The sequence below is a fragment of the Bos mutus genome, chromosome 11, assembly GCF_027580195.1.
Source record: "Bos mutus isolate GX-2022 chromosome 11, NWIPB_WYAK_1.1, whole genome shotgun sequence".
Lineage (NCBI taxonomy): Eukaryota > Metazoa > Chordata > Mammalia > Artiodactyla > Bovidae > Bos > Bos mutus.
The window spans coordinates 19,793,398-19,809,945 of NC_091627.1; the positions used below are offsets into that span (position 1 = coordinate 19,793,398).

Consider the following 16,548-nt stretch of genomic DNA (forward strand, 5'->3'; position numbering starts at 1 on the left):
CTGTGTACACACACACTCCACCCTACCCCACCACACAGACACATATACTCTCTCTTCTTTTTTTTCCTGGAAACATCCTCTCCCTCTCAGACCACAGAGGACCCTCTGGGTAATAAGATCTCTTTCTGGTGACATGTCTGTGTACACACACACCCCCCACCCCACCCCATCACACACACAGACACACACACTCCGTCTCTCTTTCCTTTTTTTCCCCTGGAAACATCCTCTCTCACACCACAGAGGGCCCTCCAGGTAACAAGAGTCTCTTTTTGGTGACGTGTCTGTACACACACACACACACACTCTGTCTTTCTCTCTCTTTTTTTTCCTGGAAACATCTCTCCCTCTCAGACCACAGAGGTCACAACCTGACCCGTGCTGTTCCCAGTCTGCAGGGCAGCAGAGACACGTGGTGGGGGCGGGGCTGTAGGAAGACGGGAGCAGAGACCGAGGAGTCGCTCCCGAGGAGTCGGAAGCAAGGTCCCAACAGGAGGGAGACGAGAAAGGAGGAGGCCAGCCTGGGTGCAGAGGCCTGGACCCCGGTGGCCTGAGGCGGTTACTCTCCAGCCTGGCTGTGTTCATTAGCGCCTTTGCCTTTTTGCTCCTGGCATCTCAACTTAGATTCTATCATTTACAACCCAAGAGTCACTATCTCAGGGACTCTTCACACATTCGCATACAAAGAAACCAAAGTCATTTTTCAAATTAACTCAAGGAATGGCTTTCTCTTCAAGAAACTGTTCAAATGAAAGCATTTATTTTTATACATGTTGTCTCCAGCCAGTGTATCTCTAATTGCACTTGAGACACTGGGGGAAAAAAAACCTGTATTTAACCCTCTGCCAAGTTAAAAGAATATCCAGTAGCTTCCACTTTCTGTTTTAAATGGCTATTACCATTTAATTTACATTCCCTTGGTATAAAAATATGTTTAAAAAAATCCCAGACCAACACATAAACACACTTACCGGCACATTCTTAAAAACACAAACCTGACCGAAGCCCATAGTCGGGAGAGACGGGAGTGGCCTCTTGGGGTGGGGGTGGGAGTCCAGCGGAGTTGTGGGTGGCAGCGGGCAGGACAGACAGTTCCAGAAAACCCCGGGCCCTGGTCTGCAGCCCAGGAGACCCTCTCAGTTCACGGGGCACATCTCACAGTATTAGAAGACAACCACCTCTCATACTGGATTAAAACCAGGGGGAAGGAATAATGTTCTCAGGGAGCCACACGGCACAGAGGTGCCCCGGGGCGCCACATGGCCAGCGGGCCCAGCCCCAGAGTCTGACCAGAGGCCTGGGGACCACGGCCCGGTCTGGACTTCTCTCTGCAAATGCGAGGGTTCCCAGGGACTTGAGGGCTGCCCAAACCCGGCTGTGGCTAACATGCACAAATGAACGACGATCCGGCAGGGGAGATGCACTGAGCTCCTCGGGGTAACACGCAGGGCCTGCTCCAGAATCAGTGGAATGGCCGCCCCCGCCTGGGCCGGGACCTGAGATGGCCCGCCGAACGGCGCACAGCCTTCCTCTCCTGCCGGTGCAGTTTCTCAGCCTCCTGCTGCTGCTTCTGCTGCTCCGACTGAGAAAGAAGAATACATGAGGGGAAAGAAAGAGAAAGGACGTGCCAACACCCCTTTCCAAGGGGCCATCAGAATGCCAACGGCACGACCAGCACCCTCAGCCTGGTTCCGGCAGGGACAGTGCCAGCACCACGGTCACTGTGAGGCCCAGAGCCTTAAAACCCCGGGGCCGGGGCACGGCCTGAACCACGCAGCTCGAGGCTGGCTCCTCAGCCCACACGCCACACAGCCCCTCACGGGGGAGCCAGCCTGAGGAAGACGTGATGGCTTTCCAAACGCCCACGACTTCTCTTGTGGAACTGTTCTTCGTTGACAAGCCAGAGCCATTCATCAGTTTACTCACATTGTCTTAACGACAAAAAAAGTCCTTCTGTGCCCCCAAACTGTGTAATAACCCACCCATGATTAACAATGCAGTCCCCCGGAGCTGGTTCCAAAGAGAATCAAACTCCCTTGAAAGGGAGAGAGCTACCACTAAACACTGATAAAGGCTCGGCAGACACATCAGTCAATCGCAAGTTCACGGCCGGAAGGGGCACATGAGTTCTGGGACGGCTGCTTTGAAGGCACTGTTCTCAGCACTCAGGTGAGAAAACCAGGCCTCCTCCAGACGGTGTCACTCGTCTCCAGACGGTGTCACTCGTCTCACAGAAGAGAGCCACATTAGTGCAGAACCTGCGCTGAAGGGAAGCGACGCTTTGGAGTTCTAAGAATACAGCTCCATTCCACCGAGTCTGGTTTGGAGAAAACTAACCCCTAACTGTGAAGCTCAAAATAAAAACCTTAGCTGGTGGAACTGAAAGAAGGTCCAACTTTGACAGCAGTGGCGGGGCAACCACTTTCAAAGTTGCAAAATGGCGCCTTAGAGACACCTGCATGGCCTGCCGGCCTGTGACCCGCCAGCTCCAGGCACCTGGGGGGTACTCATTCATATGTCTGCCTTGAAGAACAAGTCTCTGTGTTCACTTATTGCCGGATCATTCCACTTCTGTAAAGTGAAAGAGCTGGGAGGTGACGGAATCATGAGAAAAGAACATGATTTATAAGACCAAAAACTGATGACTCTTTCCTATTCGAGGAAACCCTTGGACTGAGATTCTGAAGCGTCGAGCACTTCTCCTATGTGCCATTTTTCAAAGCCTTTTCAAAGTGACCCGCCCAGTGTGCTCCTCTGTAGGTCACCCCGGGGCGCGGTCCTTCCTGCCTGAGGCCAGCCCTGATCTCTCACTACAGGATGAGGAACCTCTGTCAGCCCCCTTCAGTCTGCCTCCTCCTGCAACGGACCACAGTGACTCTAAAAATAGAAACGGTATGCCGGTCTCCTGCTAACTAGACCTTTTCAACCGCTTTCCACGGTTCTTAAGACCACGGTTAAAATTTAACCTTGGACACGGCCCTGTTGGACAGCTCTACGTGCCTCTCCAGCTACGTGTGAGGCCACAGTTGGCAGCCCCGTGATGGCTGTGCTTCTCACACGTAGGCTCACTCCCACCCCACAGCGAGGCTGGAGGCTGGAACCCTGCCCGCCCCTCAGGGCTCTGCCTGCCCCTCACCCAGCTGTCCCTCACTCCTCCACTGGGCCGGGCCCCTGACACTCCCAGCCCTGGGCCCCCAGGAGCATGTCCCACATTACGATGAGGTGACTGTATGTGATCTCCCTCCATCCACGGGACTGCGACACCCACGGCCACGTCTGTCTGTTCTGTGTGTCCCTAGCACGTGGCAGAGAGCAGGCTGAGGCTCCTTTGTGAATGGAGAACTCAGAAACCCGAGGGAAACTGCAGGCTCCCTAGCAGACCAGATAATGGTGTGTCAGCAAGCCCCTGAACACTGCTTATTTAATATTCTGTTTCTTCATATTAAGAAAAGTGAAGTGTCCGACTCTGTGCGACCCTGTGGACTGTAGCCTACCAGGCTCTACCATCCATCGGATTCTCCAGGCAAGAATACTGGAGTGGGTTGCCATTTCCTTCTCCAGGGACTCTTCCGACCCAGGGATCTCCTGCATTGCAGGCAGACACTTAACCTCCTAAGCCACCAGGGAAGCTCTCATATTAAGAAGCATCCCTTTAAAAATGCCTCTGGCCCAAGTAACTTTGGGAAATGAGGTACTAAATAAAGATAAACAGGGAGTGCTGGGGCTTTTAAAGTCATGAGCTGCTCTGCGTCTTTGATATGGACATCTGTCGTGGATTTCCCTTGGGGGTATGGTGGCAAAGCCAGCTTCCAGGAGCCCCACCTACATCTCCTGGAGCACACTCCACAAGGCCTGGCCCGTGGAGTCCCCACAAAGGCAGGTGTCTACGTGTGAGCTCAGAGGTAGCAGCGATCCCTGCAGAAAAACCTCTGTCCAGAAACATGTGTGTGTTCACTTGTGTCTGACTCTTTCGTGACCCCATGGGCAGTCCGCCAGGCTCCTCTGTCCATGGGATTCTCCAGGCAAGAAAACTAGAGTGGGTTGCCATTCCCTACTCCAGGGGATCTTCCTGACCCAGGAATCAAACCCAGGTCTCTTGCATCTCTTGCACTGGCAGGCTTTACTATTTTACCACTGCGCCACCTGGGAAGCCCCTGTCCAGAAAAAAACTGTCCTTATCCCCAATCTAGAGAAGAGCTGTATCTGCAAGATGCTGCCACTGCGTGACCGATTCGTTACGAGTTAAGAGCCAACCAGCTCCTTCTCCTCCCTGTTCCTGTCCTGACTCCTTCCCCACATCCATGGCAGTCCTATCTCGGGACACGGGGGAGGCTAAATGCAAAGCCCACACCTGCACCAGTACCCGGCTGGCCCAGGGCCCCTGAGGGAATGAACTACAGGGTATTTAAAAGTAGAATCTGGGACCTAATCCTAGTTTTGCCACTATGCAATTTTAAATAATATTAAAGCATAGGTTTTTCTCCTTCAATTTGATTCACATTTTAGAAAGTATATATGAAAATACTTGGAAAACTCGAGATTTTACCTGAATATATCACATACCTAGTATAAAAGAATTTGTATTTAAAAAAAACCCCACAACAATAATTCCATAAAAATTCTTAAATAAAACTAAGATTTAATAGTTGAAATTCTATTAGTCAAAGGATGAAACAGGCATAAGCCAAATGCCAACTGATGCATTCCCCAAACTAGTTTCAAAGCCTCTGCTAGACTCAACCGCAAGGCTGTTTTAAGTACTTTCACTTAAATGTTTCGTTTTTGTGTTGCAGTTTAGTCACTAAGTTGTATCCAACTCTTTGCAACCCCATGGACTGTAGCCCACCAGGCTTGTCTGTCCAAGGAGTTTCCCAGGCAAGAATACTGGAGTGGGTTGCCAATTCCTCCTCCAGGGGGTCTCCCAGGCCAAGGGATTGAACCCATGTCTCCTGCATTGCAGGCAGATTCTTTACCGCTGAGCCATCAGGGTAGCCCTCTATTGTTTTTTGGGGGGTGGGGATGGGGGAATCAGAGCCATCTTATTTCCAGTTTACCACAAATCATAAACTGATACTGACCTCAGTACCTTTCAACTGGGGAAACGTGGTGCGCTTGCGTCCTCCCAGCTCACCCCGTGTGGCAGAGGGAGCTCGGGGCTGGGCAGCTGGAAGCTTGCGAGGTCTTCCCACAGGAGACCTGCGCCTGCCGCCCCCTCAGCATCGTGAACTTCAGAGGGAATTAGGAAACGTTCGAGGGTACACAGAGAATCTCTAAGAAACTAGGCACAACGAGTTAGTCTGAACACACAGCCAGTTTTGGCTTATTTAAATGAGAAATGTAAGATGCAAGTTTGCTGTAAATGGAGACAGTTAACTGAAAAGCTTCTTACACACAGAATAAAAAAGTTCTAATGGGAGGAGTGGGAAGAGGGGGATTTGGGAAAAGGTAATCAAAAGTACAAACTTCAGTCACGAGATAAAGGAGTATTAGGGGTGTGATGTACAGTGTGAAGACTACAGTCAAAACTGCTATATTACACACAGGAAAGCTGTTTAGAGGGTAAATCCTTAGAGTTCTCATCACAAAGAAAAAACAATATTTTTTCTTTTTCTGCTTTTTTTTTTTTTTATCTATATAAGATAATGAATGATAACTAAGTAAAAAATATCCTTATCATTTGGCAGGCCTTCTGACGACATCAGAAAGAACTGTCAACAATCAGAGATGAATGAGCGGACGTTGTGAACACATTTCTCCGAAGGAAATGTATGAATGGCCAATAAGCACATAAAAAAAATGCTCTACCATTGTTAGTCATCAGGAAAATGTCAATCAAAACCATAGTGAGATACCACTTCACACCCACAAGGATGACTACAATAAAGACCGACAGTAACAAGTATTGGCAAGGATGAGGAAAAAACAGAACCCTCACAGACTTCTGGTGGGAATGGGCAATGGTGCCATCGCTCTGGAAAACAGTCTGGTCGTTCCTCAAAAAGTTAAAACAACAAACAACCCTAATGTCCACCATCAGATTCAGGGATAAGCAAACTGTGGAAAGGGCTTCCCAGGTAGTTCAGTGGTGAAGAATCTGTTGCCACTGAAGGAGACATGGATTTGATCCCTGGGTCTGGAAGATCCCCTGGAGAAGGAAATGGCAACCCACTCCAGTATTCTTGCCCAGAGAATCTCATGGACAGAGGAACCTGGTGGACTACAGTCTATAATATCGCAAAAGAGTTGGACTCAACTTAGCGACTAAACAACAAAAAACTGTGGTGTATTCACAGAATTAAATATTACTCAGTCACAAAAATGAATAAAGCTCTTGTACATGCTGCAACATGGATTAGCCTTTAAAAACATGCTAAGGTAAAAGAGGCTAGTCACAAAAGAAAACATGTTGTGTGATTCTATATATATACACAACGTCCAGAACAGGCAAATCCATAGGCTGGGACATGAGAGGGTGGGGTTTCCTTCTGGAGTGATGAGGATGGTCCAGATTTAGATGGTGATAATCGAGCACAGCATTTGGTGACTACTAAAAACTCTGGGAGTTGATGATGGACAGGGAGGCCTGGTGTGCTGCGATTCATGGGGTCGCAAAGAGTCGGACACGACTTAGCTACTGAACTGAACTGAACTGAAAAACCCTGAACTGTATATTTTTAAAAGGGTGGATTTTAGATACTTGTATTATATCTCAATTTAAGAAAAGGATCAGAAGCGAAGTCTTTGTCATTCTTTTCCTCTTTGTGACAACACATATTAAGCGAGAGTGACTAAATGAGAAAAAAATTTTTTTGAAAACTAAAACCATGGAGCTTCTTCACTCATCTGTTCATAGCAAATATTTAAAGCAGCTTATTCCTCCTTCATTGTATGTCAGGTGTCATCAAAGGTGGATTAGAAATGACTGTGGTTAAGTCAGTTTAGAATGGGACCTACTGCGGATAAAGTAATTTACCTCCTGAAACTACCCACCCTGGGCAAGCTGACTGCATTGTGATGAACACATTAGAAATCACCAGTTCTTATCATCTTCAAGTCCATGTGAGCCTCAACTATTCTTTCACAGTGGTGGATGGTCAGGACTTCTGTTTTACAAGGTCCCACCTCAGGTGGCCCAGCAAGCCCGAAACCATGCTGCGGCTCTTCACCAACAGTACCGAGCCTGGGGTCACGGGGGGCCTGCCTCCCTCGGGACACCAGACGGACGCCTGGCTCTGCCAATGCTCTGCCCTGCAGTGTGCTTGCAACCCAGGAGGGGCTCCGGCTGCAGGCAAAACATGCCCAAACAGCACACACTCCCTCAACAGGGGGAAGCTTGGAAGGCAGCTCTCAGGTCAGACACACACAACACTGATGGAAGCCTCGTCTTCCTTCTGTGAATTAAAAAAGAACACGAGAAAGCAACTTACCTTCTTTAATGTAAATGTCAGTTGTTTGCTGCCAACCGTGGTGTCGGATACACTCAATGTTCCGTTTTTCGCTTCAAGTTTCAACCGGTCTTCAAGGGTTTTACTGCAGGAAATTTAAGAGAATGACACATTAATTAGGGTTATGTTTTGATTTCCCATTAGAAACAAGCTTTAATTAGAATCGATCACACAAAGAATGACCTTTTACACATGTGGTAAAGACAGAAAATGGCATTTGTTTAACACAATCAATGGACAGAATTGCAGACACTCAAACCGTCATTACTCAGACTCAGCAAATATACAGTAGAAACAATGGCTGTCCCAAACACCCACTAATTAAGTATTTTAAGTGGTGGTTCCAAATATTTCAGTGCTTGCTATTTATGTTACTAAATCACATTTCTGAAGCCAAAATGCAAAGGAGCCATATTTCTGAAGCATGTAATTTACTGTAACGGTCAGAGGCACTTAAGCTGCTAAAGCATTTTATATTAAATCCAGGCACCAGTTAGGTATGTGAGCATCTCAGCAACTCATTCACCTTCTACACAGCAGTGAACACAAGCAAAGCCTTTTGGGTCAAGCCACAGAGAAGTGCTAGGAGAACTCTGACTTTTCCTTCACTCGGTCTTAGCTTGTGGACCACACTCATTACCCAGAGTACAAGCAACTTGACACGTGAGATCATCTGATGACATGGAGAAAACAAAAGCAATCACACTGGGGATTTGACTCAGCCTGATTCAGGGCTACCTCTCCTTTCAACTTCGTACATGACTTGCTTTCTGACACAATTTACCCCCAATTAAAATTTCATTTCTTGATCATGTTTCTAAAGTCTCTCTCTATAATCTTTGTCCTTGTTATGGTCTGCTGTGCCTGGCAACTCAGTGCATCTACGACAGTCAAGATGTTGATTCTGAATTTAAATTTAGTACCAGTTATATAATACTTCATTCGGACACGACTGAGCGACTTCACTTTCACGTGTTCTTTATAAAAGCAGATCAGCGTTAACTTGCTTTAGAGAGAAAAAACAGAACTAAGCCTAAAGATAGATATTTTTAGTAAGATTTAATGTTAGCTCTAGCCCTTCTGCATGTGTGTGTGCTCATTCATTTCCAACTCTTTGTGACCCCATGCACTGAAGCCTACCAGGCTCCTCTGTGCATGGGATTCTCCAGGTTAAGAATACTGGAGTGATATGATTCAAGTGAGGAGATGCCCACGTCCAAGGTGAGAGAAACCCAAGTAGGACGGTAGGTGTTGCAGGAGGGCATCAGAGGGCAAACACACTGAAACCATACTCACAGAAAACTAGTCAATCTAATCACACTAGGAACACAGCCTTGTCTAACTCAATGAAACTAAGCCATGCCCGTGGGGCAACCCAAGACGGGCGGGTCATGGAGGAGAGATTTGACAGAATGTGGTCCACTGGAGAAGGGAATGGCAAACCACTTCAGTATTCTTGCCTTGAGAGCCCCATGAACAGTATGAAAAGGCAAAATGATAGGATACTGAAAGAGAAACTCCCCAGGTCAGTAGGTGCCCAATATGCTACTGGAGCTCAGTGGAGAAATAACTCCAGAAAGAATGAAGGGATGCAGCCAAAGCAAAAACAATACCCAGCTGTGGATGTGACTGGTGATAGAGGCAAGGTCCAATGCTGTAAAGAGCAATATTGCATAGGAACCTGGAATGTCAGGTCCATGAATCAAGGCAAATTGGAAGTGGTCAAACAAGAGATGGCAAGAGTGAACGTCGACATTCTAGGAATCAGTGAACTGAAATGGACTGGAATGGGTGAATTTAACTCAGATGACCATTATATCTACTACTGCGGGCAGGAATCCCTCAGAAGAAATGGAGTGGCCATCATGGTCAACAAAAGAGTCTGAAATGCAGTACTTGGATGCCATCTCAAAAACGACAGAATGATCTCTGTTCGTCTCCAAGGCAAACCATTCAATATCACAGTAATCCAAGTCTATGCCCCAACCAGTAACGCTGAAGAAGCTGAAGTTGAACAGCTCTATGAAGACCTACAAGATCTTTTAAAACTAACACCCAAAAAAGATGTCCTTTTCATTATAGGGGACTGGAATGCAAAAGTAGGAAGTCAAGAAACACCTGGAGTAACAGGCAAATTTGGCCTTGGAATATGGAATGAAGCAGGGTAAAGACTAATAGAGTTTTGCCAAGAAAATGCACTGGTCATAGCAAACACCCTCTTCCAACAACACAAGAGAAGACTCTATACATGGACATCACCAGATGGTCAATACCGAAATCAGATTGATTATATTCTTTGCAGCCAAAGATGGAGAAGCTCTATACAGTCAACCAAAACAAGACCAGGAGCTGACTGTGGCTCAGACCATGAACTCCTTATTGCCAAATTCAGACTGAAATTGAAGAAAGTGGAGAAAACCACTAGACCATTCAGGTATGACCTAAATCAAATCCCTTATGATTATACAGTGGAAGTGAGAAATAGATTTAAGGGCCTAGATCTGATAGAGTGCCTGATGAACTATGGAATGAGGTTCGTGACATTGTACAGGAGACAGGGATCAAGACTATTCCCATAGAAAAGAAATGCAAAAAAGCAAAATGGCTGTCTGGGGAGGCCTTACAAATAGCTGTGAAAAGAAGAGAAGTGAAAGGCAAAGGAGAAAAGGAAAAAATATAAACATCTGAATGCAGAGTTCCAAAGAATAGCAAGAAGAGATAAGAAAGCCTTCTTCAGCAATCAATGCAAAGAAATAGAGGAAAACAACAGAATGAGAAAGACTAGGGATCTCTTCAAGAAAATCAGAGATACCAAAGGAACGTTTCATGCAAAGATGAGCTCGATAAAGGACAGAAATGATATGGACCTAACAGAAGCAGAAGATATTAAGAAGAGATGGCAAGAATACACAGAAGAACTGTACAAAAAAGATCTTCACGACCCAGATAATCACAATGGTGTGATCACTGACCTAGAGCCAGACATCCTGGAATGTGAAGTCAAGTGGGCCTTTGAAAGCATCACTATGAACAAAGCTAGTGGAGGTGATGGAATTCCAGTTGAGCTATTCCAAATCCTGAAAGATGATGCTGTGAAAGTGCTGCACTCAATATGCTAGCAAATTTGGAAAACTCAGCAGTGGCCACAGGACTGGAAAAGGTCAGTTTTCATTCCAATCCCTAAGAAAGGCAATGCCAAAGAATGCTCAAACTACCGCACAATTGCACTCATCTCACACGCTAGTAAAGTAATGCTCAAAATTCTCCAAGCCAGGCTTCAGCAATATGTGAACCGTGAACTTCCAGATGTTCAAGCTGGTTTTAGAAAAGGCAGAGGAACCAGAGATCAAATTGCCAACATCCCCTGGATCATGGAAAGGGCAAGAGAGTTCCAGAAAAACATCTATTTCTGCTTTATTGACTATGCCAAAGCCTTTGACTGTGTGCATCACAATAAACTGTGGAAAATTCTGAAAGAGATGGGAATACCAGACCACCTGACCTGCCTCATGAGAAATTTGTATGCAGGTCAGGAAGCAACAGTTAGAACTGGACATGGAACAACAGACTGGTTCCAAATAGGAAAAGGAGTACGTCAAGGCTGTATATTGTCACCCTGTTTATTTAACTTATATGCAGAGTACATCATGAGAAACGCTGGACTGGAAGAAACACAAACTGGAATCAAGATTGCCAGAAGAAATCTCAATAACCTCAGATATGCAGATGACACCACCCTTATGGCAGAAAGTGAAGAGGAACTCAAAAGCCTCTTGATGAAAGTCAAAGTGGAGAGTGAAAAAGTTGGCTTAAAGCTCAACATTCAGAAAACGAAGATCATGGCATTCGGTCCCACCACTTCATGGGAAATAGATGGGGAAACAGTGGAAACAGTGTCAGACTTTCTTTTTCTGGGCTCCAAAATCACTACAGATGGTGACTGCAGCCATGAAATTAAAAGACGCTTACTCCTTGGAAGGAAGGTTATGACCAACCTAGATAGCATATTAAAAAGCAGAGACATTACTTTGCCAACAAAGGTTCGTCTAGTCAAGGCTATGGTTTTTCCTGTGGTCATGTATGGATGTGAGAGTTGGACTGTGAAGAAGGCTGAGCGCCAAAGAATTGATGCTTTTGAACTGTGGTGTTGGAGAAGACTCATGAGAGTCCCTTGGACTGCAAGGAGATCCAACCAGTCCATTCTGAAGGAGATCAGCCCTGGGATTTCTTTGGAAGGAATGATGCTAAAGCTGAAACTCCAGTACTTTGGCCACCTCATGTGAAGAGTTGACTCACTGGAAAAGACTCTGATGCTGGGAGGGATTGGGAGCAGGAGGAGAAGGGGACGACAGAGGATGAGATGGCTGGATGGCATCACTGACTCGATGGATGTGAGTCTGAGTGAACTCCGGGAGTTGGTGATGGACAGGGAGGCCTGGCGTGCTGCGATTCATGGGGTCACAAAGAGTCGGACACGACTGAGCGACTGATCTGATCTGATGATTCACGTTGATGTATGGCAGAAACCAACACAATACTGTAAAGCAATTATTCTTCAATTAAAAAAAAAAAAATATTGGAGTAGGTTGCCATTTCCTCCTCCAGGGAATTTTCCTGACCCAGGGATCGAACCCACATCTCCTTTGGCAGGCGGATTTGGGAAGCCCTCTAGAAAAGGTTAAAGCAATACCCTCACATCCCTGGGATGAATCTGGGAGAGGAGAGGAGAGGGAACCAAAAAGAATAAGGTTATATCTTCTATTCAGTTCCTTCCTCAAAAAAAAAAAAAAAGTAAAAACACTTTCCTTTCCAATACTCCTTGCACCAACTTAAAATGAATGCACCCTTTTGTAATTTAAAAGCTTGGCTGAATTTTAAAGAGACTGGTGGTGGTGGTGGTACATTGTATGAAAGGGTCGTCTTTTTCCTGAAATATGATCTTTGGGACTAATTACTGAGAACACAGCTCCACGAGACAAAGTGATGCGCCTTTGAAATTCTGAAAGCCAGTGTTTGATGTTCACAGCTTTGAAAGCTCTACTCTAGTTTACGACTACTAGTTAGTACTAAATATACCTTCCTTATATAATTTGAGACATAAAGTGGTTAGCATAAAAGTGGCAACTCTTTTCTAAGCAATAATGCTATTAAGAAGCACTTTTAAAGTACTTTTCATCTTCAAAGTTCCTAACAGACTAACTAATTAATCCTTTCAACATCCCTGAGACAGAATATAGATGGCAAAAGGGAGGTAAGATATTCTATGACTTGCCCCAGGCCACAGAAGGATTGAGTCTAAAACCAGGATTCCAATTTAAGAATTTTTGGTTTCCAGGCATGTGTCAGACCATGCTTGATTTATAAAGTTTTGTTCAGGAAATGTGTCCATTAAATATTCTAAATGACAAGCTTCCACATGACAAACTGAGTGAAATGAAGGTTTGGTTTCGCCTTTTTTTTTTTTTAAAACCAGAATTCAAAAGTAAAGTGTAAACCGACTCCAGCATATGTGTGACTCATGTCAGCCTCAGCAAATGCCTTTGGTTGTTCATTTCATTTTTGTTCTTTCTTTTCAGGGCTATAAACGCTGAGATTTTACAGGTAACAGGAATTCTGAATAACTATGGAGCCACTGAGACAAGGTGGTACACAGAGAACACTAATTTGGGAAGAAAAAGACTTTTCAAGTAAATTGTGGGAAATTACTACTCTTCTCAGGATGACCTAGCTCCTCCATGACAGGGCAGAGCGGCTCTGGTCTCCTCTCTGGGTACCTGACCGTGCGCTTGTAGAGACTTGTCTGGTCTCGGCTCCCTGGAGAGACCTAAGCTTTGGAAGGAGCCATGGCAGAGGATCAGACGCGGGGGCCAAGGGCAGAGGCTTCTGCAGTAAAGCAGGTCCCACTTTCCTCCCTTCAAAGTCAGCCTGCGAATGTGGCTGCGAACCAGCAGTCCCCCGAGCCTGCTACCCAAGTGTGAATTCGGTCAGAGATGATGGAAGACCGGGCCAGACACCTGCAAACTGTCTACTGTGAACAAAGAGGAAAATGCAGGAGCCTCGGTGCTTGTCCTCCTCACACTCGCCCAGGACGGCTGGCCCTCCCAGTCCCACGCCCCTCCCTGTCTAGGCTTCAGGTCGGCTGGCTTCTGGCTACTTTGTAATTGATGGTCAAGTTAAGAATTTCAGGAGGAAAAAAAAAGCTTTTTTCATGAGATGACTGCGGGGACTGCCAAGAAGACAGATACGACATGGGCTATAGCAGGTGGAAAGTGAGAGAAGTACTCAGCACAGGATGGAGTGGACATGGGGTCAAGAACCTACATGATCAGTACGGCTGTATAAGAAGAAAGAAGAGTGGGTATAAACTCCAGGGGGAAATACTAAGGTATTTATTAGATGCTCCAGGATAGCTGAATGATTTACTTCTTTGAGGCTCTAAAACACACATGCACTGATATTTAATTACAAATAATGCTCCTTCTTGGAGTTCTTAAAATCATTTTGTGAGGAAAGGGAGGGAGAGAGTGGAAGAAATCCATAAAGGCACAGAGAAGAGGTAAGTTCAGTTCAGTTGCTCAGTCGTGTCCAACTATTTGCGACCCCATAAATTGCAGCACGCCAGGCCTCCCTGTCCATCACCAACTCCCGGAGTTCAACCAAACTCATGTCCATCGAGTCGGTGATGCCATCCAGCCATCTCATCCTCTGTAGTCCCCTTCTCCTCCTGCCCCCAAACCCTCCCAGCATCCGAGTTGAGTCTTTTCCAATGAGTCAACTCTTCGCATCAGGTAGCCAAAGTACTGGAGTTTCAGCTTTAGCATCATTCCTTCCAAAGAACACCCAGGACTGATCTCCTTTAGAATGGACTGGTTGGATCTCCTTGCAGTCCAAGGGACTCTCAAGAGTCTTCTCCAACACCACAGTTCAAAAGCATCAATTCTTTGGTGCTCAGCTTTCTTCACAGTCCAACTCTCACATCCATACATGACCACTGGAAAAACCACAGCCTTGACTAGACAGACCTTTGTTGGCAAAGTAATGTCTCTGCTTTTTAATATGCTATCTAGGTTGATCATAACTTTCCTTCCAAGAAGTGTCTTTTAATTTCATAGCTGCAATCACCATCTACAATGATTTTGGAGCCCCCAAAATAAAGTCTGACACTGTTTCCACTGTTTCCCCATCTATTTCCCATGAAGTGATGGGACCAGATGCCATGATCTTCGTTTTCTGATTGTTGAGCTTTAAGCCAACTTTTTCACTCTCCACTTTCACTTTCATCAAGAGGCTTTTGAGTTCCTCTTTACTTTCTGCCATAAGGGTGGTGTCATCTGCATATCTGAGGTTATTGAGATTTCTCCCAGCAATCTTGATTCCAGCTTGTGCTTCTTACAGCCCAGTGTTTCTCATGATGTACTCTGCATAGAAGTTAAATAAGCAGGGTGACAATATACAGCCTTGACGTACTCCTTTTCCTATTTGGAACCAGTCTGTTGTTCCAAGTCCATTTCTAACTGTTGATTCCTGACCTGCATATAAGTTTCTCAAGAGGCAGGTCAGGTGGTCTGGTATTCCCATCTCTTTCAGAATTTTCCACAGTTTATTGTGATCCACACAGTCAAGGGCTTTGGCATAGTCAATAAAGCAGAAATAGATGTTTTTCTGGAACTCTCTTGCTTTTCCCCTGATCCAGCGGATGTTGGCAATTTGATCTCTGGTTCCTCTGCCTTTTCTAAAACCAGCTTGAACATCTGGAAGTTCACGGTTCACATATTGCTGAAGCCTGGCTTGGAGAATTTTGATGCAAAAGTAGGAAGTCAAGAAACACCTGGGGTAACAGGCAAATTTGGCCTTGGAATACGGAATGAAGCAGGGCAAGGCTAATAGAGTTTTGCCAAGAGAATGCACTGGTCATAACAAACACCCTCTTCCAACAACACAAGAGAAGACTTTACATGTGGACATCACCAGATGGTCAACACTGAAATCAGATTGATTATATTCTTTGCAGCCAAAGATGGAGAAGCTCTATACAGTCAGCAAAAACAAGACCATTCAGGTATGACCTAAATCAAATCCCTTATGATTATACAGTGGAAGTGAGAAATAGATTTAAGGGACTAGATCTGACAGATAGAGTGCCTGATGAACTATGGATGGAGGTTCGTGACAATGTACAGGAGACAAGGATGAAGACCATCCCCATGGAAAAGAAATGCAAAAAAGCACAATGGCTGTCTGGGGAGGCCTTACAAATAGCTGTGAAAAGAAGGGAAGCAAAAAGCAAAGGAGAAAAGGAAAGATATAAGCATCTGAATGCAGTGTTCCAACGAATAGCAAGGACAGATAAGAAAGCCTTCCTTAGCGATCAATGAAAAGAAATAGAGGAAAACAACAAAATGGGAAAGACGAGAGATCTCTTCAAGAAAATTAGAGATACCAAGGGAACATTTCATGCAAAGATGGGCTCGATAAAGGACAGAAATGGTATGGACCTAACAGAAGCAGAAGATATTAAGAAGAGGTGGCAAGAATACACAGAAGAGAAGAGGTAAACTGATGGAAAATAAAGGGATCACTCCTTCATAGTCTGCATTAAAGGGGATACAAAGAGAATAGAGGGATAAATCGGCAGATAAACGGTGAATTTTAAGGACTTTGTTTTAAACATGTAACTCTGTATCACATAAAGGTCACTGAAAACTCTGAGTCCTCCCAGTGTGCACACATCGCTTCCCAGTCTCCAATGCAGCAGGTGTAAGCTCAGGCAGCCACCAGGTGTCAGCCCAACCTTCGCTCAGTTAAAGTCTGAGAAGGGTCCACTGTTGTTGCCAGTGTAGGGGAGACAGGCACATGAGGCCTTTCTGGAGGACAACCTGGCCACACTGATCACACACACCTATTATGACCCAGCAAATGCCATCGTCAGGTAATATGGTCTAAAGATTCTTGCACGTGGATACATATTTATAACTGTGAAAATGGGAGAAAAAATCAAGAAACAATCTAAACACTCAAAATTAGGTATTATGGCCCATCCACCTTATGAAATACTTATGCAGCCATAAGGCAAACCTGCATGCACTTACAAAGAAAACATTTC

General features: G+C 45.5%; 1 protein-coding gene across 2 annotated transcripts in view; it reads right to left on the bottom strand.

Moving 5' to 3' along the window:
- Positions 1-738: 738 nt before the first annotated feature.
- The window catches only part of NOL10 (nucleolar protein 10), an 89,959-nt gene continuing 74,149 nt past the window's right edge, over positions 739-16,548 (bottom strand). For both annotated transcript variants that reach the window (XM_070379103.1, XM_070379104.1), the window contains 2 exons: positions 7,428-7,530; positions 739-1,582 (listed from right to left, as the gene is read on the bottom strand). In XM_070379103.1, coding sequence (XP_070235204.1) covers positions 1,463-1,582; positions 7,428-7,530 — 223 coding nt within the window. In that variant the 3' untranslated portion in view covers positions 739-1,462. The remainder of the gene's footprint in view (positions 1,583-7,427; positions 7,531-16,548) is intronic.